The sequence below is a fragment of the Hippichthys cyanospilos genome, chromosome 11, assembly GCF_059441005.1.
Source record: "Hippichthys cyanospilos isolate Australia breed blue-spotted pipefish chromosome 11, RoL_Hcya_1.0, whole genome shotgun sequence".
NCBI lineage: Eukaryota > Metazoa > Chordata > Actinopteri > Syngnathiformes > Syngnathidae > Hippichthys > Hippichthys cyanospilos.
This window is the reverse complement of record NC_142379.1, coordinates 7465035-7490931: the sequence shown is the minus strand read 5'-3', so window position 1 is coordinate 7490931 and position 25897 is coordinate 7465035. Positions and strand designations below refer to the sequence as shown.

The window sequence follows — 25897 nt, the reverse complement described above, 5'->3', positions numbered from 1 at the left end:
ATGTTTAAAAATATTTGGCACGTGTTTTGACAAAACCAAGCATATGTTGGAATATTTGTTTTTGAGTTATTCACATTAGACAGAAATGTCCATTTTTTAATGTATACAAAACAACCTTTTTAAAGTGACAATGTCATATTTAGACCGTTATTCATATATATATATATATATATATATATATATATATATATATATATATATATATATATATATATATATATATATATATATATATATATATATATATATATATAGGTAGGTCTAGTAGTTGCTAGTAATTCTAGTAATGGCAGTCGTGTTTCTTTCAGCTACGGAAAGCGAAGAGGAAAACTTTTCCCAACATAATTCAAATTACGTTTGGGATGTCAGTTTGTGTCTTGTGTGCAGCCAGGCGAGTTTCTGGTTTGTATGTCAATCGTGAATAAAAACTGCAAAAAAAAGGGAAAAAACGTTTGTTTTTGTTTTTTTGCCTGCCCTAAATAAATGAATAGAGTCAAATAAAGGAAGAGAAGGGGGACGTGAATGTTTCCATTCATTTGTAAACCTTAATTGACTTTCTGCCTAAGAATGACACCGTACAGTATTTATTTCAATCATGAGAGTCATATGTGGGAAAAGGAGCCCCTGATGACTGACGAAGCAAATACTTCATGACCTTTGAACTTCTCTGGTTTGTTGTTGTCAGTATCCCCCCCCCCTGCATGCTCGCAGAGGGAGAGAGCGAGAAGTGGAGGGACAATATTCCAGTAAATCAGCTTGTCGGGCTCCTTCGTCATCTGCAAGTTCTCTTACTGTTTTTAGATACACTACTTTTACTGCACACAAACACACACGCGCGTGTGCGCACACACACACGAAGACTATCTGGTGTGTGGAATGTTTGCTCTGTTGGGGTCTAGTTACAAGGGGGTGGGGTCACTGGCTATCTGTCTCATCCTGACATCAAACATCTTTAAAATGGAAAAGAACAGGTAATGAAATAGAAGTGTGAGGGACAGTATGTTTAAGCAAACAGAGACATCATTTAAACCCAGCGTGATGCACTTTAAGTGATTTACAGTCTTTGCACTGAGAGCTTTTCTCACTCGACTCCAGTTGCGCTATTTATCTGAATGAAACACTGTCAGGGCAAGTGGATAGACAGATAATGATGGCAGAACACGGACACAAAGCAGACATGCAAGCAATGGGAGCAAGGGGTTTATGCTGACCATTTGACTAAAATAAGCTGATAGGGATGTTGGTTTAAATTTGCAAGGGAAATTGAACCTATGATTTGTTTTTAAAGTCACAAGGATTTCACTTTCAATTTACCTATTGTAAAATTACAGATGAAATACAAGAAAAACAAATTACTGTACAAGTGTGATTATAGTATATCATCTGAAAGTGTGTAATAGTGATAAATCGTCATGGAGACTGCAGTGCACTGAGCAATAACCATTTTAATTTTCGTTGCTTTTGTTGCTTAGTTTATGGTATGTTGCTTGAATCCTTTCTAACAAGTGTAATTACAATAAGAGTTTGTTCTGTTATTTTAAAGATCATCAAAGAATCAACAGGTTTATTCCCTTGTTCAAGATATAAGGGAAAATGGAAAAAAAGATAATTGGATAAAAAGAGAGGTGCAGAGTAGAGGAGGAAAGTCTTTCCAATAGTAGACACGTTGCTTATAAAGGAGCCACCCCCCCCCCCCAATCAACTCTTCCCCCCTCTAAATTTATTACCCTTCATGTTTCCTCACACGAGCGCCATCCTCCTCCTCCTCCTTGTTCCCTCCCCTTCAGCTCCCTCCTCCAGATAAAAGCAGTTCTCAGTCTGATCGTTTAAACAAACCAGAGCCGGCAGTGCAGAGCACACACACACACACACACACACACACGCAATGTCATACAGCTGTGATGTGTAACACAGAATGAGGCTGAGGTAAGTCCACTGCAGCTGTTAGTGAGGATTACCTCATCACTGTGTTTTATGGGAGTTATGAAACATAAGAAGAGTTTATGTGACTCCTTAAAAACCACATGTTGTGTTCTCTTTGGTGTGTTGTGGCAATGTGTTGTTAAAAAGGTGAAACTGAATGGAAGACCACAATACAAATCTAACCAATGCATTTAAACTACGGGAACTGTTTGATAAAGGTCTTGTTGATTTCTTGTTTCTGCCTTGTGCTCTTTTTAGAAGAGCCATCCATGCCTAAAGAGTGGACCACTCTGGAGAAGAAGCGGCTCATGACAGCGCTGAAGGAGACGTTAACCAGATCAGCCTCACCTTGCACCTTCTGTCCATCAGTCTCCTCCCCTCCAGCCAGCCCCTCAGAAAATTGAAACTAGATAGTAACCTCCAGACGGAAAGATCCTTACCAGACGAGACAGCTGAGCCAATGGAAGCAGGACCCATGGCTGAGATGGGTGACCTGTGTCATCCTCGTTCCTCAAGCCCAGAGGGCGAGACGGTGTGTGAGGCTCTGGCCCGTCATGAATGCACTCTGAGGGAGGCCATCAGGGAGATCCACGCGGATATCAGTGCCTTTAAATTAGGCATGGAGCATCGCCTGGAAGATGCAGTCAGCCTGAGCGGGACTCTTGGACGAGCCATGACTCAGCTCCAGCAGGAGAATCGAGAGCTCAGAGCTCAGCTGCAAGCGCTGAGCCGACAGGTGGAACTTCTCAGTGGCGTGAGCGGTGAAAACGGCAAGAACCATCTCAGTGACACCCAAGCCAATCACCGGGAGATCAAGGAGGTGATGTACGGGAAGGCTGAGGCTCCCATTCAGAGTGGCACCTCGGGGAGTCATACGCAGACCTTCAATGGCCATGGCGGTCACATCGATGCGGCATCCACACCTGCAACGTTCTCCTCATCCCCCAGCTCCAGCAGTCCGCCAGTCACTTCAAGAGTTTCTGCCACTGTGACGAGTCCGATTTTGAGGAACAGCCCTTCCGCCGGACGCTTCTCTAGCCGAGCCACATTTGCAGTCTCCAGCAAAACCAATGTAAGTCACCAAACATTCATATTTGAACCACAGGTGTCAGTCAGTGGATTAATTGTGACAAATCAATTAGACTCATAATTGAAAATGTCATTACTTTGAATGAGTGCTTTTTAAAATGCCGATTGGAGCGTTTTCATGCATGAGTTGCTGTGGGTTGTCAAACAAAGGTCAATCACACCCTGAAGTGGACACTGATCACTTGTCATTGTATTTGGCATAATTTGATAGAATCCTGTTGTGGGTGAGCGGCCAAGTTTAGAAGCAGGTGAAAATGTGAGACTTGTCATTCCGATGAATGATAAATACAACGTTATAGAACCCCAATTTTGATAAAGTGATACGTATTCATTATAAGCAGGAAGTTATTTACCACAGAGGCCGCTTGAGTTTAGCCTACCATATAAAAGCAAAGCAGCCATTTGTGACTGGGGAAGGGAAGACATGAAAATAGAGTACATTAGGGTTGCCGTTTTGAAGATTGGCAAATCTTGAATTATGTTTCATTTTAATGTTGATTTCAAGTTATTTGCAGCATTACTTGGGACCACTACAGTAACGCAACACGTCTAAATTGAAAAAAAAAAAAAAAGACTGATTCGGGTTTCTACTCAGAAAAGCAAAAAAAAAAAAAACTTCTGATAAGCCGCAGTGGACTATAAGGGCTCAAATAATGAGAAAACAAAATGTGGTTTATAAACTGGAAAATATGGTAGATCAATTATTACAAATCAATTAATGAATTAATCTAATTTTATTTTGTTATTCCTTGACAACAATGAACACCTTTTTCACCTCAACACTTAACACCTTTCATCTAGTACACATCCCAGGTATGCTTGTCAAAACCACCATGTGTGTTTCAATGTGCACCTAATAATCTTCACACCAAAAAATTTGAGTGGTGTTATGGCTAGGAGCCATATTTTGGCACATTTACAATGTGTGGTAATTTTCAGATCTAGTAAAGTTTTAATGTCTCTTCTCCAATTGTAAATTCAGAGGCTGCCAGCAGGTCTGCAATTTAATTGGATTGAATTTTGTTTTACAGTAGTACGTCTACTCCACATTCTTCCATGTACATCTCAAAGGAGTGTGAGTGCCCTTGTGTGGGGATCATTGCAATATGTTTCTTAACCATATTTGTACTGACTGACCGCAATCGTGTGAAAGAGTCTATGTTATATGGATGACAGTTTGACAAACAATATCCCTTTGTGACTGTAATCCAGTAATTGTAATGCAATTTTCCAAATTGGGAAAGGGCTGCATGTGGTGAAGCGTGGAGCTGGTGCTGTGTTTGTGTTGTGGTTGCATGGATGTGTCAGCGTGGTTGTTGAGCAGCACTTCACCATACTGTTACTATATCATGGGACAATGCATACTCCTTAGGAGGTATGCTTAGGATGGAAATGTGCTTTTTCAGTCCCGAGTGAAAATATGTGATACTATTGTAATGCATTGTTGCTGGGATTGATTTGTGAGGTTAGTGTGCGGGACTAGACATTTGACTCCAATTTAGGAACATTGAATTCTGGAATGTCGTCAGTGGTTTTGTGTTTTCATTGTCTTTCTGCATGTGTTTGCCTTTTCCAAACAGTTCTATCTTTACCAGATAAACAGCTTCCGTCTAACTCTAGTGTTATGATCACGCTGCCCATTCACCAAGAGGAAGCCTCAGACGCTGGCAGGTTTGATTCTTTCTCCACTGTTACACATTAATTCCACTTTTTTTTCACTTTTCTATCTTCAATTCTTCTTATTTGCCTAACTTCATTCAGTCTAATAAGAAGCAAGCACATGTCTGTCTTTCTCCCTGCTAATGTTAGGTTGATACTTTTCCCCTTCCTTTAGTGTACAGAATTTCAGTTGTATGTGTATAGACTAAGCACTTTGCATTGCTTGGCTCATGAAGTAGGACATTTTTAAAGAGAACAGTATTGTGTTTCAATTGGAATTTTGAACTAAAAAGCCCCAGTTCATCCCGAAATCTTAGAAAGTATCATTTAAAAAAAATGGAACGAGTACAGCCAAGGAAAGAGATTTAAGGACCAGACCTAAAGACATCCAAAAAGAGATGCAAGTGCCTGTCTGAGTTTCACGCAAGCACACAAAAGAAAGTAGAGGGGTGTCACTTAGAAGGCAACTTCTCTTGTAAAGCATTTCAGCAGGGCGAGTGAAGAGCATGTCAATGCAATAGCTGTAGTTCTTCGTAATTGTGGTAGCGGAGTGGATAGCGCGACTCTTTTTTTTTTTTTTATTAGTCCAATCACAAAGCGACCATCAACAACCGCCATTCCAGATAAAATCTTATTCGATTGCTGATTGAGGATTTAAAGAAAAAGCTATTCAAGCACAAGTCCCCTCCATTAGCGTGAGCCACAATCTACTGTATGTGGTGGTAATGTGGTGCATGTGGTGCATTCAATTGCAGTCAAGCATTTCAAACTCAGGCATTCATTCTATTGCTTAGTAGTACATCAGTGAATCAGAACAAAGAATGAACTTGCCCTCATTATATATAATATTTATCACAAAAAACAAGCACATTAAAATGTGTCTTTTTTGTACAGGGAGTATAATACTGAGCAAGAATAATATAATAGCCATAGTATGCAGTTTCATTTCATTTTCAATTATTTACAGACCTGTGCTGGATGCTGCTTGTGCTGTTAAGTGTCAAGTGTGCTGTTGAATAACAAATTTGGCAAGTTGAGGACCAAAAAAGGTCAATACTTCATTGTAGTCACATATCATGTTACCTCGGTGAACAAGTCAATTTTGTTCATTTGGCCTCTTAAGGTGACTGTTGCCTCACTGTAGCCTTTGCTGGCTACATCAGAGGAATGTTATCTGCCGTGAAATCATGTGGCCTAGCAAAACAAAACAAGGGCACCTTTGTTTCCGTGACTCTGCAGGAGATCCCCGCCGTCGGTCAAAAGTTGCACCGGGAGTGTGCTTCACTAAACTCGTTGAAACGCTTCATTTCATTGGGGGTTTTCATGACAATATTGCCACTCTTGCTCTTCCTGTCTGGAAGACATTGATGTGGATGACGTACACGCAGTTGACTAGGCTGTTCAGACAGGTCTGTTTGGCTTGAAAGACTGACAGCTTTACACAAGGCCCGCAAGCATTCTTTATTATCAATCCAAGATGAATGTCTCTGTGCCAAAGTGATGTGCACGGGCCTGTTTTTCTCCAACTCGCACACAAAAAGGTGGAAGTTTTAAATTTAATTCAATGTGTTGAACCGTTGTCGGAAAGTTCAAGGAGTTGATCAACAACAAACAGCCCCATATGAAAAAATATGGAGACACGCCCTTAAATTGATTAATGGTGCAGGATAATTTTGACCTCCTTTTTCTGATCTTCCCCTCTAGCTAGTTGAAATCTCTGACCTTAAACACATAGAACACCTTTGGAACAAAGTAGAATACTTATTGTGAGCCATCCCAACTTTTTTGTTTTTTAGGGTTTTGAAGTCACAGTGCAAAAAAATCCAAAAAGCAGTCCTGCAAATAGAATACCTATATTAATAAATATTAATAATAAATTAATTAATAATAATTAATTAATTAATAAATTAATTAATAATAAATATCTATATTTTCAATTCATAAGTAATTAAATTCTAAAGAAGCATTTTTATGACTCCAGTCATTCAATTCCATGTACCATTTTTTAAAGTATTTGTTATTTTTGGAACCAATGGACTAAAATAATTCATTATGTACTAAAATAATCAATTACTTTAATACTTTAATGAAGCAGTTGTTTGACTTTATTAAAGTAATTAATTACTTTAGTATTTAAGTCATTCAGTACTACAAAAAGGAGCGAAAAAAGAGATAAAAAATATAAATTAAAGGATGTCTTTGGGATTGATTGCATTTAAAATGTGTCGATTTTGTAAATTGATTGTAAATTGATTGAATTCAGATTACTTCAGTTCATATTGAATAGAATAGAACTCTAAAAGTACTAACATCTGAACCGCTTTGTCATGGCGCGATCAAACATTTTAAAATTTGTCTCATCACCCTTTGAAAATCCCTTTTCAACAGTTTACACGTTTGATTACACTCTAAATTGTCGGGTTTTCTTACGTGGTACAGTAGTCCAGCACCATGAGTGATTTGGGCTCCTCTGGTCTGTCCCACTCACATGTGTTATGTCAGCCGGGATGGACTCCAGCCCCTAACCTGAAACGATAAGCTATACCTAATGGATAGATGTGTGGGTGTGCATCGGACAGGCTTTCATTAGCAAAACATCAACCAACCGATGGAAAGTCAAGATATCCTTCCCAGGTCAAGGGGTTATCCACTAATCTTAATCAGAATCAAGTGTAGATGCTCTTGATTTATGGCTTGCATCACATGTTACATAAGAGCTGATACCCACAAAAGGAACGGTTGAGCCTGGGGCCAGTTTTTATCCATCCCTTCACCATTAGCCCCACTAATATTGCACAACTCTTATCCATGATGCTTATCTACAAACATGCAGCATACACTACTAGCTTGTCACTAGCTAGTTGAGAAGATGGATTGGTTGGTTGGGTTCAGGGTGCTCTAATGCACTGATCTCAGCAGAAAGACAATCATTTACATGTGTGTGCAGACGCAGAGTCGCCAGGATAAGGTCTTTGGACTTAATAACTGAAAACATTAGAAGGCATCTTAAAGAAATCAGCAGGCTACAATTAGCCACTCTACCTTTTTCCCAATATGCATCAGTATTAGACCAAGATCTCGAACATTTCCTATACAAAAGACAGATTCATACATTTTTTAATTTCATTTATTGTTTATTTTTTAAATTGAAACAATTTCAATCATTGGTAATTAGATAAATGTTGCTTTTTGCTTGGTACTAGTGTAATAATTGACAGGCAAACATTCATGAGATTTATTTCCAGAGATATAAGGTGAAACCCCTATAGCCCTTCCAAAAGTTGGTCAGCCCATAGGAAGGGGGACCCACATTACCTTTTTTGGCTGTGCCCCGCCAAGCATGGGTGCAGGGGGAAAAGAGAGACCATCAGAAGAGTTGAAAACACACATACAGCTAGATAAAACAACCACAGTTCACAAATGATATCGAATCTTTTTTTGTTGTTTTGTTTTTCTGCCAGAGAACAAGTAGATACTCCTCCGTTCTGATCAAAGCAACCCTGGTGTAATCACCCCCATGAACAAAACACTCCCTGAAACACACGGTACGTGTTTCCGTCTGTCATCTGTCTGCCAGCAAAAACGGGAGTTTGTCACGGATGCTTAGGCAAGATGGACCTTCGTTCAGTTGTGACAAACTATCACTACCACTTGAGTGACAGTTGTCAGTCCTACAGCAATGACTATATGGATTATGTCAGTCACCACACAGACTTCACTTTTAGAACTGTATTAGTCCCAATACTGAAGTCTGTGGCCCAACTGTCGCTCTGTGAATTGTTGTTTGCAAAATATGTGTGTAGTTTCTAGTTTGCCTTTTTGTCTGCCAACCGTTCCAGGGTGACGAAATGAACTTGGATAGATTCCAACTCACCATAATAATGACGAGCGGTTGGGAAAACGGATGCAATTCAATGCTTCGTGCTTAGGATTTTAGCATTTAGAACAAATGTCTTTGGATGATTCTCATGCAATTGTATCCACTGGCCACTTTTTGAATGAAAGAACATTTGTTGGGCGCTTTAGTCACGGACAGGTTCAATTGCTGATCAGGGAATGAGCACTACAGATATTTATCTCCATATAAAAACAGACATCTGACATTTATAAACTGTCTTTAGAGACTCCACATATAACTGCTGACCTGGGCCAAAACTCATCCATCCTGTCTCTGAGGCCTCCCCTCCCCCTCTCTGAGAATGACTGCATCCAAACTTCACTCCTTTTTACACACCAATGTTTAAAATGGAACATAAAAAAAACAAAACACACACCTTCAGCCAATTTTGAGTGTCAATTCACAAATGATCAGGCCAATAAGAATCCCACAGGAATGCATAATGTGAAAAGTTTAGAATCAAACTGAATGTGCATGTGTATATTGGGGGTGGAGGGGTGGGGTAACAGAGGTATGTGGCTACTCCCTGGCTACCCTCGGCTTTCTTAATGACTTCCAGACAATAGGCCGTGTTTCCGTCATCATCGCTGTGGAAACAAGTTAATAAGTGACCTACCGGTGGGACACCTTGAATACCCTCTGGTGCCACTATTGCTAGACAACATCAATATAGTCAATATCATGGTGGCCAGCTGCATCAGGAAGTAATATTTCCATTTTATCCACTCACAAGGCACAGTGTTAGGTTGCTAAATACTCTGCCAAAGAAAGAATTATACACATAAGTTGCCTACATGGACCATTTGTCCTAATAATTATGTAAAACATCAAAGTAATTTCACCTCCATCATTCCTCTTGATATATGTTAGCTTTTATGGATTGTTACAAAGTCCATATTATTTTGACATTTGCAGGTACTAATGTTTAATACTTTTATGGACTTTTTGTCTGAGTTTGAAATGTCCTATGTGGACTGCATTCATAGCTAGCGCTAACATGGAAGATTTGTGTCTCTTTAATATTGTGGCAAGTGAGTGTATTCACGCTGTTTCTGTTGAGTGGTGTGCTGGTGAATTGAGGTGAGACCAGTGGGGGGGAGGGGCAGATCTTTTCAACAAGTTTCACATGACGACTGACTCATGAAAATTCTCTTTATTTGCGAGAAAGAGTAGAGCAGGGACATGACCCCATCAGTTCATGTAGCCAGCTACAATTGTGAGAAAACTAACAATAGTGTGTGTATTGACAGAATGTCCTACATACCCCTCATAAGACCATTATTCATGACACCACTGCTGGAGAAATCATATAGAGAAGCACACGTATGCATTAGTGGGCATTGCATCACTTTAATTGTGTACAACTCGTTGCTTGTTCGCAAACACAAGAGACACAGTCGACAATATTTGAACACAGTTAGCGGGAATCAAAAACCCGTCCTTTTTCTATAGCACTCATCCTAATAAGAGTCTCAGGAGAACCGAAACCTATCCCAGGTGACCTTGAGTAAGAGGTAGTATACATACTGGACTTTTGGACACTTTGTCCTGTATGTTAGTAAATTAATACATTCATCTTATCTATGTATAAACATACTACCTTGTGATTCCAGATGGTAGCCTTTTAGAAGTTTTAGAAGTATGAATTTTACCTTCAATTTTCAGTTGACTGGTGACTTTGCATCTTGTCCAACTCGAATGTGTTCGGCCTTAAAGGCTGACGTGATACAGGCTGATGTGATACAAGTAAACCCCGTGGCACTAACAACAATGTTCTCTCCAGCTGAGTACATGAAAAACAGCTTTGAAGTTAATCTAAGTCACGTGGCTCCACATCAGGCCTCAGTTTGTCAAGTGGGGGGTACACTCAAAGCGAGCATGAAAACCGTTTAGAGAGGCGTTGATTAGTGATCTCACCTGCTGTGGTTTTGGCAAGCATGAATATTTCGCAAACATGTGGTGGGAATGAGCGTCACAAACGCTGGAAATAAATAAGTGCCTCAACGAGGTTGTACTTTGTTGTCTTAGGGACTTTTGGGGAACTGAATGTAACATTTCACCCTTTTCAGAAACATAAAATAAATAACCTGAATTAAATCTGCTCAGGCAAGCTGGAACCTGTAAAGTACTGGTCACCAGGCAATCACAGGGGCAACCTTGGAGCTAGACAAATTCCAACTGTACCCCAAAAGTTAATAGTTCAAGTAACCAAATTCAGATTTCATGGCAAAAGCTGAAACACAAAAAATTAAATATCCTCAGTATCACATCGGCTTCGCCTGTTGAGAAGTTCTCATTTTACCCTCCGTCTCTTACCCAAAGTCACCCACCTATTGTTGAACACCGCTTGTCTTCTTCAGGTCACGAGTAAGTCTTTCCCACACTATTCTTGGCCCCCCCAATAACCTTGTGACTAATGAGGAGAAGCAGTAAAGAAAATGCATAGCTAGCTAGTTCAGATGCAACCAGGGTGTATGCACAAATGTGGCTAAAGAGTGAAGTGAACGGATCTATGTAATCATTGAAAGGTCGCGACCATGGAGACGAGGCCTCATGGGGAAAAAAATTCCTCTTTGGAGACCCTCTGCGTTAGCACCGCAAATTAAAAATGCCAGGTTATTGTCAATCAAGGGTCTGTGGATCATCATCATCATCACTATACATACATCCATACAGTTAGTTACATACCGTTAATTTTTTTTCAACTCTTTATTAAATGTTAATTGATCTCCAAAGTTAAAGCTTTCACATTCATGATATAAGATAATATGTATATAAATACACATATGCTAGTACTGATTAAATTTCTTTCACAAATTAACTGCCAAATTTTCTATAAATAATTGTGGTAGTCATATTTTTTAACAATGGTTTTTAGTATGCTTGTAAATAAGTAATATGTTGGAATTAACATAAAATTATCAAATATTAAAATAGTATTTTGTTTCAAAGACTGTTATATCTTTCTTTGATATTTTGATACTTTTGCTACAAAATACAATTGTTGAACAAAACCACCAAATCTTCCTCGTCACAGTTTTTTTTTTTTTTTTCATTTTCTTTTAGAAATTCTCATAACGTCACACTCATAGGCTGGCAACCAGTTTAGGGTTTCCCCCACCCCCAGCTGGGATAGGCACCAGCAAGCCTGCTTTGAATATAAACGGCTCTAGAAAGTGGATGGATGGATTTTGCTCTGAAATGGTACATTGATGTAATAATGCAGTTTACATTTGGCTATGCAAAGTGTGTGATTTTTTTTTTTTCAATGAGCTGTTGAGCAACTATTTTATAGTAAAGCTACATAATTGCTCATTTTTGTTTGCTATTGTGTTGGCGTTTGTTGTCTTAAGTTTGGTTTCAAAGCTAGCAGACCTCAGCTAACTGAATGTTTTTTTTTCTTTTAACGTTTTATAGAATTAAACCTTGTGCAGTATTTTGACCGTTTTGGGATTGTTTTCTTCCTCATCATTCTTGCAGTATTTTAGCCAAGAGGTAGCACATGGACGGTTGGGTGAAATTTCAGCTCCTTGGTGTCCTTTCACTGCTTTCTCTTTGGTGTGAAATGCCTTTGTTGTAAAGATCACAGAATAGTACAAAACACAAGGACTTCAAATGAACTTTGACCAATTACCTATACAGTATCTTTGTTTGAAACATTGCCCCTGCCAAAATGGCTACCACCCAGGAATATCTGCTCGCTGATCTGGTTTGTTTTGAAGACAATATCTGTGATAATAGAGGCACAACCTGGAAATATATGTACCACAGTGTGTCTATCACAAACAACAGAAGGCCATTCTTCAACAACTACTGCACAAATGTATTTGAGTGGGCTGGATTCGTTCCCATCTTGAATCCAAAATCTTTTAAATCAAGGTTCAAATGTGCGTGCTCGGTAATGCTTCCACACGACTGCGGCAAGCGTCGTTTCCCGTATCCAAGAGGGTCCACGTTTGTCATATTTTCCTGACCTATCACCCAGCATGTCAGACTCCCCCTAAGCCTACTGCATCACTGCCAGGAACTAAGAATCACAGGAGTGAAGGCTGGAAGTAGGGAGGTGGACTGCCAAGATAGCCCAGATAGGGAAGTTACGCTCTATTGTTGCCATATGTTGGAGATAGGGTGTACTAATAGGAGAACCGGAGTGGAAAATGAACTCAGCGAGGAGACACAGAGAACTATTTGTTCTGTACACACCATAAACTGAGCTAAAGTACACAATTTGTGAATTAATACTAGCATTTTAAGCAATTTCACCACCGTGCAGCTGTTTGACTCTGTTTTTCAGAGCATTAAATCACACTCAATTGTAGTTTGAAACGCCAATATACAAAAGAAAGGCTGCAATAGACGCAAGCACTTTTGATGATAAATAAACCCCGAACGGAACCATTTAGTGTGAAGCATTCTTCTACCGCAAAGAAGAGTGAAGCGAGAATAAAAATAATGCACACAAGCCAAAAATGGTAAAAGTAGCACTCGGACGCCATAGTGATACTATCATTTAGTTTACATTTCCGTGACATTATATTAACATTATTCATAAATTCTAATCATAATCATAAACAAAAACCAGGCCAACCCCTGGCAGCAGAGGAAAAAAATGTTATTATTTATCATGATCACATCAACGTGAACCTATAGTTATGACACATCATGGGGAATCCCTCAACAGTGTAAGCCTGTGCCAGCATAGTTGCGAGATGATCCACAACAAGCCTGAGCCAGCCCTAACGATGAGCCCTATCAAAAAAGAAGCTTAAAGTCTGTCATTAAAAATCAAGAGACATTGTTAATGCTCCGCGGATGATCCTCTATTGTTTCAATATACATTCTGGAGAAGAGCACATATGAAATACAAGTAATAACAATCCTTGCTATAAGACTGCACAGCAAGTGGGCTTCTGCTTTCCCAACACAAACATTTATAGGCAAGAAGTGCTGTGCGCTGAGATCCAAGTTTATATACCTAGCACATATTTTCCAACTCGATGCAAAGAGTTGCTATAGACTATAGTTATTTTCCTATGAGAAATTGCAGGTTATGTGAATGGACTTTAAAAAAAAGGTTGTTTCAGTGTCGAATTCCTCTTCACACACCCGGGAGGAGATTACGAGACCACATCCTCATTTCCCCTAATGTGATATCTTTGCGTGTGATTGTGTGCATGCTTATATGTCAATTGTATTTTATATATAAGGTCACCAGCTGTCACGCCACTGTAATTCAGTGTTGTTGAAGAACCATATAACGATAAAATCAAATGCACGGAAAAATATCTGTCATGTCTGCTTCTTTTTAGATGGTTTTGGATAGGAAATACAATCTCAAACTCTTTAGCAAACTGTTGCGATTAAGCCTGACCGATTAATCGGCCGTTCAAACATTGACCAAAATAGAATATTTTGGTATTTTGGTTCGACATTCCGAACTCGTTCAAAAAAATATACCGTTATCATTAAATACATGTGTTAAATATGACACCCGCCACTACGAATAATACAAACACAAATGACAAGAATTATTGTCTTTATAACATAATTACAGTAAATGTGCCACGCAATGCATTCTGTGAACTGATTTTTTTAAAACAATTTATTCCCTACTATTTGCAGTGAATAAGTACCAGACTGGCCCATGAATAGTGAAAATTAGCATGTGATTGACACCTATTCAAAGTAGTGGAAGGAAACAAGGGCTATTTTATGCATTATAATCTTTTTAAATTAATCGATTAATCTAATCAGTCCTCCCCCAGTTGCAATGTATTTCTACACACCTACTGTATGTTCTTTTTAGCTTGATTGCCACTAAAAGGGTGAACGGTACCCTGGTGGTTGGTAGATTCACCGCACCATTTTTAGTTCCTTGGAACTGACATTTACGCCATTCCGTATTGGGTTAATTTAAAATGCTGAATTACCTAAAGGTGTGAATGCCTATTGGTTATTTACTACCCTGTCCTAAGTTTTCATATCTTAACAGTCATTGAGATGTAGCATAATATAAAGTGACACAGATTTATGAAACACACTGTATTTACATTTATTATGTGACAATATTCAATAACTTTTCCATTTTCTGATTCTCTTCAATAAGAAGCTTTGCTCATCAAACACTGTCCACCATTGCCAGCCCCAGCTTGCCTCCATGGGGATACCTGGGACGGCTAAACAATATCCTCTGATTAAACAGGATGTGGCACTCACCACGTACCCCCATAGCGTCTGTTTAAACAGAAGCGCTTCCGAGGCAACGGCCACTATTGTGACTTTGGCAAACAGTCTCCCAAATGTTTGCTCTAAACTGAAGATACTCTGAAAGGGACGCTTGATTGATGAATATAGTTTGAAAACACTAACAGTAGATTTGCTACGTATGGAAGCAAAAATCTGTCTGCGGATTATTTTTGATACTGGGAATTACATGTTTACTTTCCCCTTGTGCCTTAACCGCAGCTGAAAATGATCACGTTTACAGGCTTACTGATTAGAGAGAGAGAAGAATTTTTTGGTCATTTGAATCCATAAGTAAATTTTAAGTACCAGTTCTTCAACGCAATGAAGCTGGAAATACAAACCTCTTTGTTTAGAATGCCCTCAAAGACACATTTCAATTTAGTAAATGACTAATCATTTAAAGTGCTGGGTCAATAGTGTCCTTGTTTGTAATGGAGAAGCTGTTTAAATTTGGTGCCATATTGACATGACTAGTTCTGACTAGAAGAGATTAATAAAGTATGATCTGTTACTAATTGATCAAATTAATCGTTTTAATCTGAACTAAGAAAAATCTGAGAAAAATTCTCAACCAGGTTTAGATATATTTTATTCTTGTGGGAGATCAAACGATTGATATGCAATAAGAAAGTGGCATCAGTTATTTATTTCCTGTCTGTTGCAGACTTGCTCAAACGTAGGGTGTTCTCAAGTTTAATTTGGCTAAGAACTATGCCATGACTCGCCACATTAGCATTTTTGTCGCTATTGTTAGCTGCGGTTGCAGTCGCAGCTGTGGGTGCTTTGCATTTATGTGGTAGGCCTAAATAGGTAGGCTTGTTTACATGTTCAATAAACAAAACAAAGAAACAATCGCACATTGATAGTGTTTGAGAAGGGAAAGTATATGCACAAGCATTCCTGGAAGCCTTCTAAAACCATTCAAAGCATAATTTTGGAGCTCATCCAAGCATCTATTGTCCTTTCTAAAATAGATTAATTATACTCATTCTCGTAACGTAATCATGACAATTCCCATACTTATGAGAGCAGAATGTTATGGGTGTGGCATTAACTCAGGTGTTCTGTCAGTTGTATGCGGCGTGCGAAGTGTTGCAGTGTTCTGCCAGCAAATCAGAAGTGCCGATAATAGAGAGCGTTTACAGGAACTGGAGCAGCCCCAGATATCGTGTTTCCCCCTCTGACCCACATTGGATTTTAGGGAAGCTGCCCTTCCCACAAAACAGACATTCAACAATTTGTCTCCCTCTTACTGCTTGATAGTCAGCTGTTTCCACTTCACAACCTTGTGCCTCCGTCTCATTTTCCACCATGCAATACACATCTGTGTATTTCTGTCCTTTGCACCTTTTCATGGAATAATGATTCTCCAAGAGGCCTTGCTTCGTGCTCTTTTAAAATAGGATAATCACAAATCTGGTGATTGTCCAATCTTGGTGTATAATATTAAACCGCTTTAACATTTACAGTTGTTAGCCTGACCGCTATCCCAGCAGAGTGCTGAAGAAAACATGATTTTACACAAGAGCATAGTTGTCATCATAAACTTTGAGTGAAAACCCAAAGAAATCTGCCTTCACTTAATGGCTTTGATCGCCAAGAGGGGAAAAAATACTTGAATGAATCGACTACGTGTGTGCCCCAGATGGTTTTGAGCCATTTCCCTGAGTACTAGAAAGCTGATTGTGGAACAGGTTGTAAGTCTGAAACATTTGCTTGAAAGATTTGATTCCTGGTGGGTTTAAAAAGCCACTAAAAGTTTAAATGCAAAAGCGAGAGAGAGTCAAATAGATTGCACAATGGGCGTCCAAACGTTTTGCAAAGAGAGTGAGATGAAAGTGTGGCGGCTCACCATTTAGCAGCCTGACGTTCCTTTTTTTTTTTCCACACGGAACACCTATTAATCCAAACAAATATTAGCAAAGCTGGCCCATGATAGCTCCCTGATGCCCAATCTTCACACACATTTGATGTGTGTTTAAAGGGACAGTGTGTAAGATTTAGGCATTTTTTCATTAAAAAGGATTAATTGATAATAAATTTAAAAAAATTAAATTTAAATTAAAATAATAAATTTCAAAAACTCGCAAATAAATGTATTCTTAGTGACCAACAGTATGTTTTGAATATAATTGTAGGTCTAGTTATCATTAAATTATATTACATGGAGGGGTGGCACCCCTCCAGAGCCTGCCATGTCTGTTATAGCTACGTTCGACAGTAAATGCAGCACCTCCTGCTGTCCGTAATGAAAAACAGTCTAAATCTTACACATTGTCCCTTTAAGGAAACTGAGATGGTTCTTCAAAATGTGGCGTGAAATCCACTTCCAGGTTGTATTCAATTTTTGTATCACGCTGTAATTAGAGTCATGGCGCTGGACAGAGTGCTGCTGCCTTCTTGTAGGCAAATGTGAAATTGCATTTACTGTAGCATATATTTTATACAACAGGGTTATGGGCCAGACATGATTATTTTTATGATTCGCGCTGAACGAAACTCGACAACAGATCACATTTGACTTCCAGGCCAATAACAGCATTGATATCATAAGCATCATAGTTATGGTGAGGGACATTGTGTTCTTTCTTTTATACTAGTTGCAGAGAATGTGGGTAAGGTTTCTATTGCACGCATGGTGCCCGACAAACCCATTGGTGAAATGGCAAAGTGATCCGCGCCAAACAGATCAACTCCTCTTTGACAATTTCAAACACAACCAGCTGTTCCCTTGCTTCCACAATGGCTACCTGTGGTTTTACCTCCCGAAAGCCTTTCTAAAAGATCTTCTGCACTTGCCATTATTGACATGGTGTAACCTTGCGAAAATGTGCGCAGCTATCGGTTTCACCATTGACCCCTGGAGTGCCAAAGCGGTGTATAATCATGTGTGTTTGACATAGAGGTCCGTGCTCCAAAGCGCTTTGCTGTTCCATATGGCAGCTATTTAAAAGAGAATCATGTTTGACATATCAGTCATCTTTGGTTAGATCTATTTTGGCCGTTTTCATGTTTATTAGAAAAAGTCATCACAGCAGGGATGAAACATAGAAAATAAGCTTTTAGGTTTAGAAAAGCACATGATACAAGTATGGACCCAAATGCACATTTGAGCAAAACTATTTCTATTCCCCTCCGGCTTTAACGTGGAATCCCAGACTTCTCCTTCCCTAGTCACTTTGTCCAGATCTTCCAAGGAAATCCCAAGGCTTTCCCAGGCCAGCTGAGCTCAGGCCCGATATTCAGGCAGAGTGTAAATCTAGTCCAAAGCGCAGTCTAATTTGACAGATTAGAGGTGGAGTTTTCCCTTGTTTGAAAATTTCCTACACTTTGTGCATGTTGAATAGGGCGTCGTGCATCATGGTGGAACGGAACGTGCATAGTTGGAGACCATCTTGCAAATACAAATGACCACCCCACACACACCCCACCTTTACTCCATAGTTGTTTCTGGCAGTCATTGTTTAATTTATTGATTTATACAATAATTCAGGGAGATTTGCTGTCCCATGCTGTCAAATCAATTCCTCTTTATGTAGTCTGTGATACTCCTGGACCTGGACACAGGGGTGCTATTAAAATAAAGACGATTCATCATCCATGAATATAATTTTTTCAATTAATTTGTTTCCACAATAATTGAAAGGAATTGTCCCACTATGTTGTCATATTGGACACCAGCTTCAACCATGTGCCATTTACCAGTAGACAATTCGGGCAGTTATTTTTGAAAATATTTTTTTTTAATAATATTGTTTATACTGTCTTTTACAAACAAAACAACACATTTCATGGTGTTGTGCAATGCAAAACAACCCAGAAAGGCAGTTCAAATTGATTAAAATATTTTGTTTGTCCTTATTTGATTTATAATTGACTTAGTGTTTAGCCCAACTATTTTTAGAGTGAGATATTTCAAACTGACGCCCAAAAATGGATCAGAAGAGCAGGGTCTTCAAAATAAAAAGGAAACTGACAGTGTGGCTCATATACATTGAATGATTTATTCATGCATTCGTGCGTCATGTATTTTATTACTTATGCGAATGTAGTCACATGTATTTTATGATCCAAAAATATGACACACATACAACATTCTTTCCACGTTCAATCCATTATATAGCTGGAAGGCTGGAGGATTACACAAAATCTTGGGTTTATTCACAGTCCAAATTACATCAGTCCCTTGTTTGCAATGGAAGTTATAAATGACTCCACACTCCCTTACAAAAAAAAAAAAAAATGCTAACGGTGTTATACTGTTATGTGTGTTCTAGAGTATCGAGCGAGAGGAGCCAATAGAAGTGGACCCGACCCCAACACACGCGGGCATGGAGAATGGACACACTGCATCAACAGGTGCTCACAAGTGTTTCTCATCATGCCAATACAACACGTACTTAAACTCGAAGCTCAAGCACAAAAGTGACGTCAGGCCCATTAATTGAAAAAGGCTTTGAAAAAAAAAAAAAAAAATTCTCCTAAGGGTCACCTTACAAGGGGATGTTGAGTGCTAGCCTGTTAAAATAGTTGAGTAATGTTTTCTGTGGTTCTGGGAGAGATTTGTCAAGTCTGCTAGATTAATCCCAGACTATTTCACAATGATGTCATCATTGTCAGCCCTCTGCTAGTTCTCTCGTTTGGTTGGAGAGACTCAAACAAAAACTGTTGCTGGACTAAATGGAAAAAGTCAGTTCTAATGAAGATTGATTTTTCCAAATTAAGTTTTTTTTAATGTTAGCAATTCTGCAATTGGCTGGCAGTAGGCAGGTAATTGATGCACAAGTCTCCAAACTGCGTATACACGATCCTCAAACTTGCTTTGCTTCTCAAACAACATCATTCAAATATGCACAAAATTAACACTGTAGTATTTTCTTAAACAATAATTGATTTTGGAGGACTTTGAATGAATGATTGCAAAACTTTATGCCCATCAGTCACAGGCAGATGACCTGCCATATTGTTTTATGGTGGGGCAGGGGGCTGCTCTGGATGACCTGGCTCCACGCACATGGCCTTGAAACATATGCAATAAACTAAACTTAACGTTTCCTCCTTCAAAGTAACTCGTGCAATCACATCCATACAGTCAGTGTATCTGACGTCTTTCTATTGCATGCAAGTCTCCAAGCTTTTTACAAAAATAGTCTAGATTTGGTGAAGTCAAAATGTGTGGGGGCTAACCATTCATCTTCCAGTTGCTTCAATTTTTCATGGCATTAACTACCAGGTCATAGTCACCCGGTCCAAGTTTTTTGTCTGAGTTTAGTGATGAACGATAGTAAGATATGACAATATCAAACAATATCATCGTCCTGTAACAATATTAAACGTAGCACAATTGCTTCAAAAATCATTTTCGCTAAGCATTGTGAACTACATAAACCATGATGCTTTGCGCCACTGGGCCAATGGGAACGCATGACAATATAATTACTAAGCCTATTTTTGCGCCCCTTCTGATACTATGTACCAAAACAATATTGTGCTTCATTCAATAACCCTAACCCTAACCCTAACCCTAACCCTATTCAGATGATATTTAATCAAGGGGCCCAAGTGAGGGGTTCACTCTGACAACCAACATGACTATTGAGGGTGGCGTATTTGGAGAAAGAGCGCATGTTCGGATCATATTTCAAAAAAGCACCAGAGAGTGCGGCCATAGGCGTGCAAAAGCTTTTATAAAAAATAGCTTATTTGTACGTATGTTTTATCTAATGTGTTTGACAGTGCTTGCGAGCAAAACATTATTTATTTTATGGCAGAGCCTGTGTGCCTTTGCACACAACTCTGTCTGATCAATGTTATGTTTTCCGAATCTTTCACAATGGATATATTTAGTTTTGTCTTTAACATGATCTCCTTTTTTCACTCCAATCAGAACATTCCTTGCTCGTACATGGAAAGATGTCTCCAGCCAGGGACTTCCCACATGAACACACAGCCCAAGTCGCCATGCGGATGGCCCACTTCCCCATCACGGCCACAACTAAGACAGCAGAATTCAAGACTTGTCCGGACTCTCCTAGTAGCCCCACTTGTTCTAGATCCTCTCCGGTCTCTGAGGCCTTCCTTCCCAGCCAATCAACAACAAGCAGCATCCAGCCTCAACCAAGTACAGAATCCCCAGTTCAACCAGGTGACTCTGTGACAGCCATAAGCAAGTCCATATCTACGTTGTAAAACTCTAGACTAAACACTCGGTTTGCTGTTAGTGTCTTCTGTGAAGACGTGGACCCCGACGTCCATCCGAGCTCTTGGAACATCACGTATCCAAGGTGAGGTTCACAGCCAGACTCACACTGAGACCGCAGTTACGATTGATGATTGTGATTCACTGTGACCGTCTTTGCAGAGAAGACAGTTTCTCCCTCCGCTAAAACTGTGACTTACGCGGCGTTACCTCAGCATGGCAGGTTAGTTCAAATGGCTAACTTTTATATTCAAACTTTGGGTTTTGTTACTGTAAGATTGCGTGTGCCTTGCAGGAATGAGAACGACGAAAGCAAAGAACGATCTTTCGGGCACGGAGGACACAAACAACTGGTCAGGTCACAAACTTTACCGAGAAACATCGGAGCTCAAGCTCGCCGGTCAGTTTTTGAAAGGTTGGACGCAGATGTCAGTAACAGGTAAAGATAGACGCCGTTTTAGTTTATGTGAAAATAATAGAAGAGTACTTACAAATGTTGCTTTGTTACCTGAACAGCTGCTCCAAACTAGTGGAATCCAAACCCAAACTGAAGCGCTCCCAAAGTTTTGGAGTTTCCAGCGCTAGTAGCATCAAACAAATCCTTCTTGAGTGGTGTCGCTCTAAGACCGTAGGCTACCAGGTAATATCATGTCAAAAGTGGCATCTTTTTGGCTTGAGTTGAGGGGTAATCACTGGACTGCCAACCGCGTAATAGCAGGGCATGAACAGACAAAAAACAATTCACAGTAGAATTCAAAGCAAAGGACAATATTTTTCATTAGCAAGTTCATGTCCAAATTTAAAAAAAAACTGTAAAGTGATTTCAGTGATAAATACATGAAATATGTTTCAATAAAATATATTCCAGCCTTCATCTATTAGCTTTAGGTCATGACTGAAAAAACGAGATTCAGTTGTCCATATTGTTTGATGTGGTTCATACTAAACCCAAATAATACGTACATGCTTGGCCTTAAATTGAAGGGATACAAAACCTTAAAAAGTACATCTTTTTTTCTACATTTAATTTGATAAGTAAATTATTTTCATATCGAATAACTATATTTAAAAACACGTTTTTCCCCACTCAGCTGACCTCTGTCCATCTTTCCATTGTTTAAACTGTTCTGTGCACAATAAACTTAGTGTTAATGTGTTAAGTTAATCTGCACTGTATGGCAGTGAGTTTTTTGGGGGGGGAGCATTTGAGGCATTTTAGGTCACGGCTGAGTGTTTTGACACATTGCTGCACTGTTACCCAGCAGCCTGTGCCAGCAGCTCCATGTGGCTTTAGTTATAGTCAAAGTCAACGTAGCCACAACTCTTACTGGCTAAGAGGAAACACTCCATTGTTCGTCTGTTGACCTGACATGTTCCATTTCTCTCTAGCATAGACATCATACGTGCACCGGACAAGTCTGCATTCACTTAATGTTCACGGTGAAAATCCTGCACACTAAAAGCATTGGCATTTTATTACGAAAGAGGTTATACTTTGGCGTAACTTCAATTGTAGTCTTTCCTAAGTAGGTGAGGCCAAAAAGTACAGTTTATGATTAGTAAAATAAGTGTATGATACAGTACATTTTTGTAACAAATCCATAGCTCACATAATCTGAATTAATGCAGTGAAGTAATTGGTTAGATTCAAACGTTCATCATTAATCAATAGGGGGGAAAACTTTCAAGTATAAAGATATATTTATACAATACAAGTATAAAGAGAAGTTAACTACTGTGGCAAACATGTATTGGAAATGGAACCGAAAGGTGTTTGCAGAGCATAACTTAACATTTTATAGCTAGAAATGTATCAGCGGGCAGCATAAAAAAAATGTTTTCTCAAAGTAATTTATGCTTGTAATCATTTTTAAATAAATATTCAGCACTTGCCATTTCCATTTCTGGTAGTAACACACTTTTCCTCACTATCATCGCTAGTAACATTTTGTGATGACATGGGGAAAAAAAGATACAATTGAATTCATCTGGGAGTTTTTGCTTTGAAGATCAGCAGGCTTGTAAAAGCCATTTTAAAAAAAAACAGTCACACACAAAAATGAAGATGAAAGTAGAGCGTAACTGTTACATCCATCATATTTATGTGAGAGTGGGGAGAGTTTTATGGCAAGACTGTTGTCTTCTTTTATCTCATTGACCATTTATAAGCTCTCAGTTATTTGTATTTTTCATTTTCACATACAATTGGAACGAAACCACCATTTTTTTCTTCTTTCCTTTTTTATGTAGAACATAGATATCCAGAACTTCTCATCGAGTTGGAGCGACGGCATGGCTTTCTGCGCTCTGGTTCACTCCTTCTTTCCTACGGAGTTTGAATATGAATCGCTGTCACCTGCCAACCGCAAACACAACTTTGAACTTGCTTTTGGGACAGCAGAGTGAGTGGCAGCAAACACGTTTAGTGTCTTTGAGACGTACACTAAGACAAAAAAAAAACAAAAAAAAAACAAAGAGCTGTTTATTGCCTTTCCCAGTTGAGGTTTACTGTTAAACAAAACAACCACTTAACCTTGAATTGTTTGCTAAAGCAACTCAACACACAAATCAAAATGCATTACACGCACTAACGTATAACACTGAATACTTTAACAGATATCTGAACACAAATGGCGCAGCAACCCAAACAGACAGGAAATATAATATATACAGTAATATATTTTTCTGAATCATCTGCAAAAATAACATGTTACTGCTCACAATTAAGACTCTTCTTCATATATTCTCTATTCTGCTGCCTCTGGTGACCTAGTTGCACACACTAGGAGCACAATAGCTGTAATAGATTATTGGAATTCATTTCAATGGTGAATATGATTCCAGATTGAATTGTTTCGAGCTATGATTGTGGCCATGGATGTGAGTGGAATTTAACTCATAATTGTTCAATTCTTTTGGACTGAAAAAACAAGGTCAAGAAATGTATCATAGTTGTCCACGCATTTCTAGGACATGCATACATGTATCCACTGCCTACCATTAATGATATATTTAAGGTATTCATAAAATTGTTCATAGACTTCCCATACACAGTATGTGTACAACTGATGTATTTATTTTACTTCACATCTGGAGGAAAAAAACAGAACACCATAATTTATTTTATTTTTTACCTGATGTCATAAGAGAGCCGCTATTCATGTTCTGTATTTCTTTGCATTTGTCTCCAGATTGAAGGCTGGCTGCGACCGGCTAATCGAAGTGGATGACATGATGATTATGGGTCGTAAGCCCGATCCAATGTGTGTATTCACCTACGTTCAGTCTATGTACAACCACCTACGCAAGTTCGAGTGACACTCCAAAACTACTGCATATTGGTGGTGTAATTTTTTTTTCCACTGCCACATCGCAACTGAGCGGTATGAAGGCATTTCCTCTGTCTAGGAAATAAGTGAAAGAATTCCAAGACGGAGCTGCCCTCATGTGGTAAATTGGAGAACATTTGTTATCGTTTTGGAGCCCTAAACCTATAGCAGGGTTTGTTTGTTTGTGTGTGTGTGTGTGTGTGTGCTACCCAAAGCAATGAAGTCAATATGATTTTAAGTTTGTGACAATGTTTAGTTTGTTTGAGAATTTGTTGCTTGTAAACCTTTATTATTCCCACGTGTTGAGTATGTAACCTTTGACACTGCCCCAGAAGGGATACATTTTGCAGCATCAGTGAAGAAATAAATATAGGCAATCTTTTGTAAAACATGTTTCATTACAAAATGTATGCAAATGCTATTGAGAATAAAAAAAATGAGTGTTTGTAAAATGAGTCTGAAGGATGAGCTTTATTCACACAATGTATGCTATGTTGAATTGTGAACTTCTTTTTCCTCAGATGATATTCCTATTTATTTGATATTTCGATTTTTAATAAACATTTAGTGAATTGGGCCATTATTTAAAGGTTACATAAAGGTTATTACAGTATTTAAAAATAGCACTACTGGTCAAGAAAAAAAATCAATTAAATGATATGGAAAACTGATGGAGAGCTGAATGTCACTACCAAAAGGTGTATACGTACATTTACATATTCTAACCGTTTATACCAGTTGTATACAAGTAACACTGGTGTCATTATTTATCATCCATCAATCCATACCATTACCTTGTCCCCCAAAATGTATCATGAAATGTATGTCCAGCCATCCATTTTCTACAGCCGCTTATCCTCACAAGGGTTGCTGGTCAACGGGTAGTGGGTGCGGCACACCTGGTTGCCAGCCAATTGCAGGTGACACAAGGACAAACAACCAATCATGGACCCAATCACACCTAAGGACAATTTAGATAGTCCAATACATATATCATGCATGCTTTGGAGTGTGGGAGGAAACCAGAGTGCCCAGAAAGAACCCACATGGGCTTGGGGAGAGCATGCAAACTGGAATTGAACTCGAGAATAAACTGTGAGGCGGATGTGCCACCAAAAGGCATCAGTTTATATGCCGGGCCCTAGGAATTAACATACAATATTGTTGACAACTAATCATGGCTTCATGGACACTATAATGGTGGGATTGTTATTATTTGGTAAATAATAAGTAATCATTTGACATTTCCATTTGGCATGTATCTACAGTACATAACATACAAGATCCTTCGATGTAAATAATGCGAGCGAATACTTTGTTGTATGTCGGATGATGGTAAACAAGATTGAAGTGATTGTTACCAGAGTATTGTCAATATATTAAAGGACTTGCAAAACAGCATGATTTGATTCTCAGTAACTTGAGATTAAAGTGAGTGGTGTTTTTAATACCTGGATTTCCTCCGTGTGTGTGTGTGTGTGTGTGTGTGTGTGTGTGTGTGTGTGTGTGTTGCGGTGGGGGTGGGGGTTATCAGTGGGTATAAGAGGTGGTCCC

General features: G+C 39.0%; 1 protein-coding gene across 1 annotated transcript; it reads left to right on the top strand.

Moving 5' to 3' along the window:
* The first annotated feature begins 1840 nt into the window (after positions 1-1840).
* On the top strand, positions 1841-24812 carry smtnl2 (smoothelin like 2). The gene is made up of 10 exons (XM_088427561.1): positions 1841-1926; positions 2182-2995; positions 19093-19174; positions 20703-20960; positions 21037-21099; positions 21177-21237; positions 21310-21453; positions 21531-21654; positions 23265-23416; positions 24206-24812. Exons 2-10 carry the CDS (start codon positions 2384-2386, stop codon positions 24330-24332), a joined length of 1623 nt encoding a protein of 540 aa, XP_088283687.1. The 5' UTR covers positions 1841-1926; positions 2182-2383; the 3' UTR covers positions 24333-24812.
* Positions 24813-25897: the final 1085 nt, after the last annotated feature.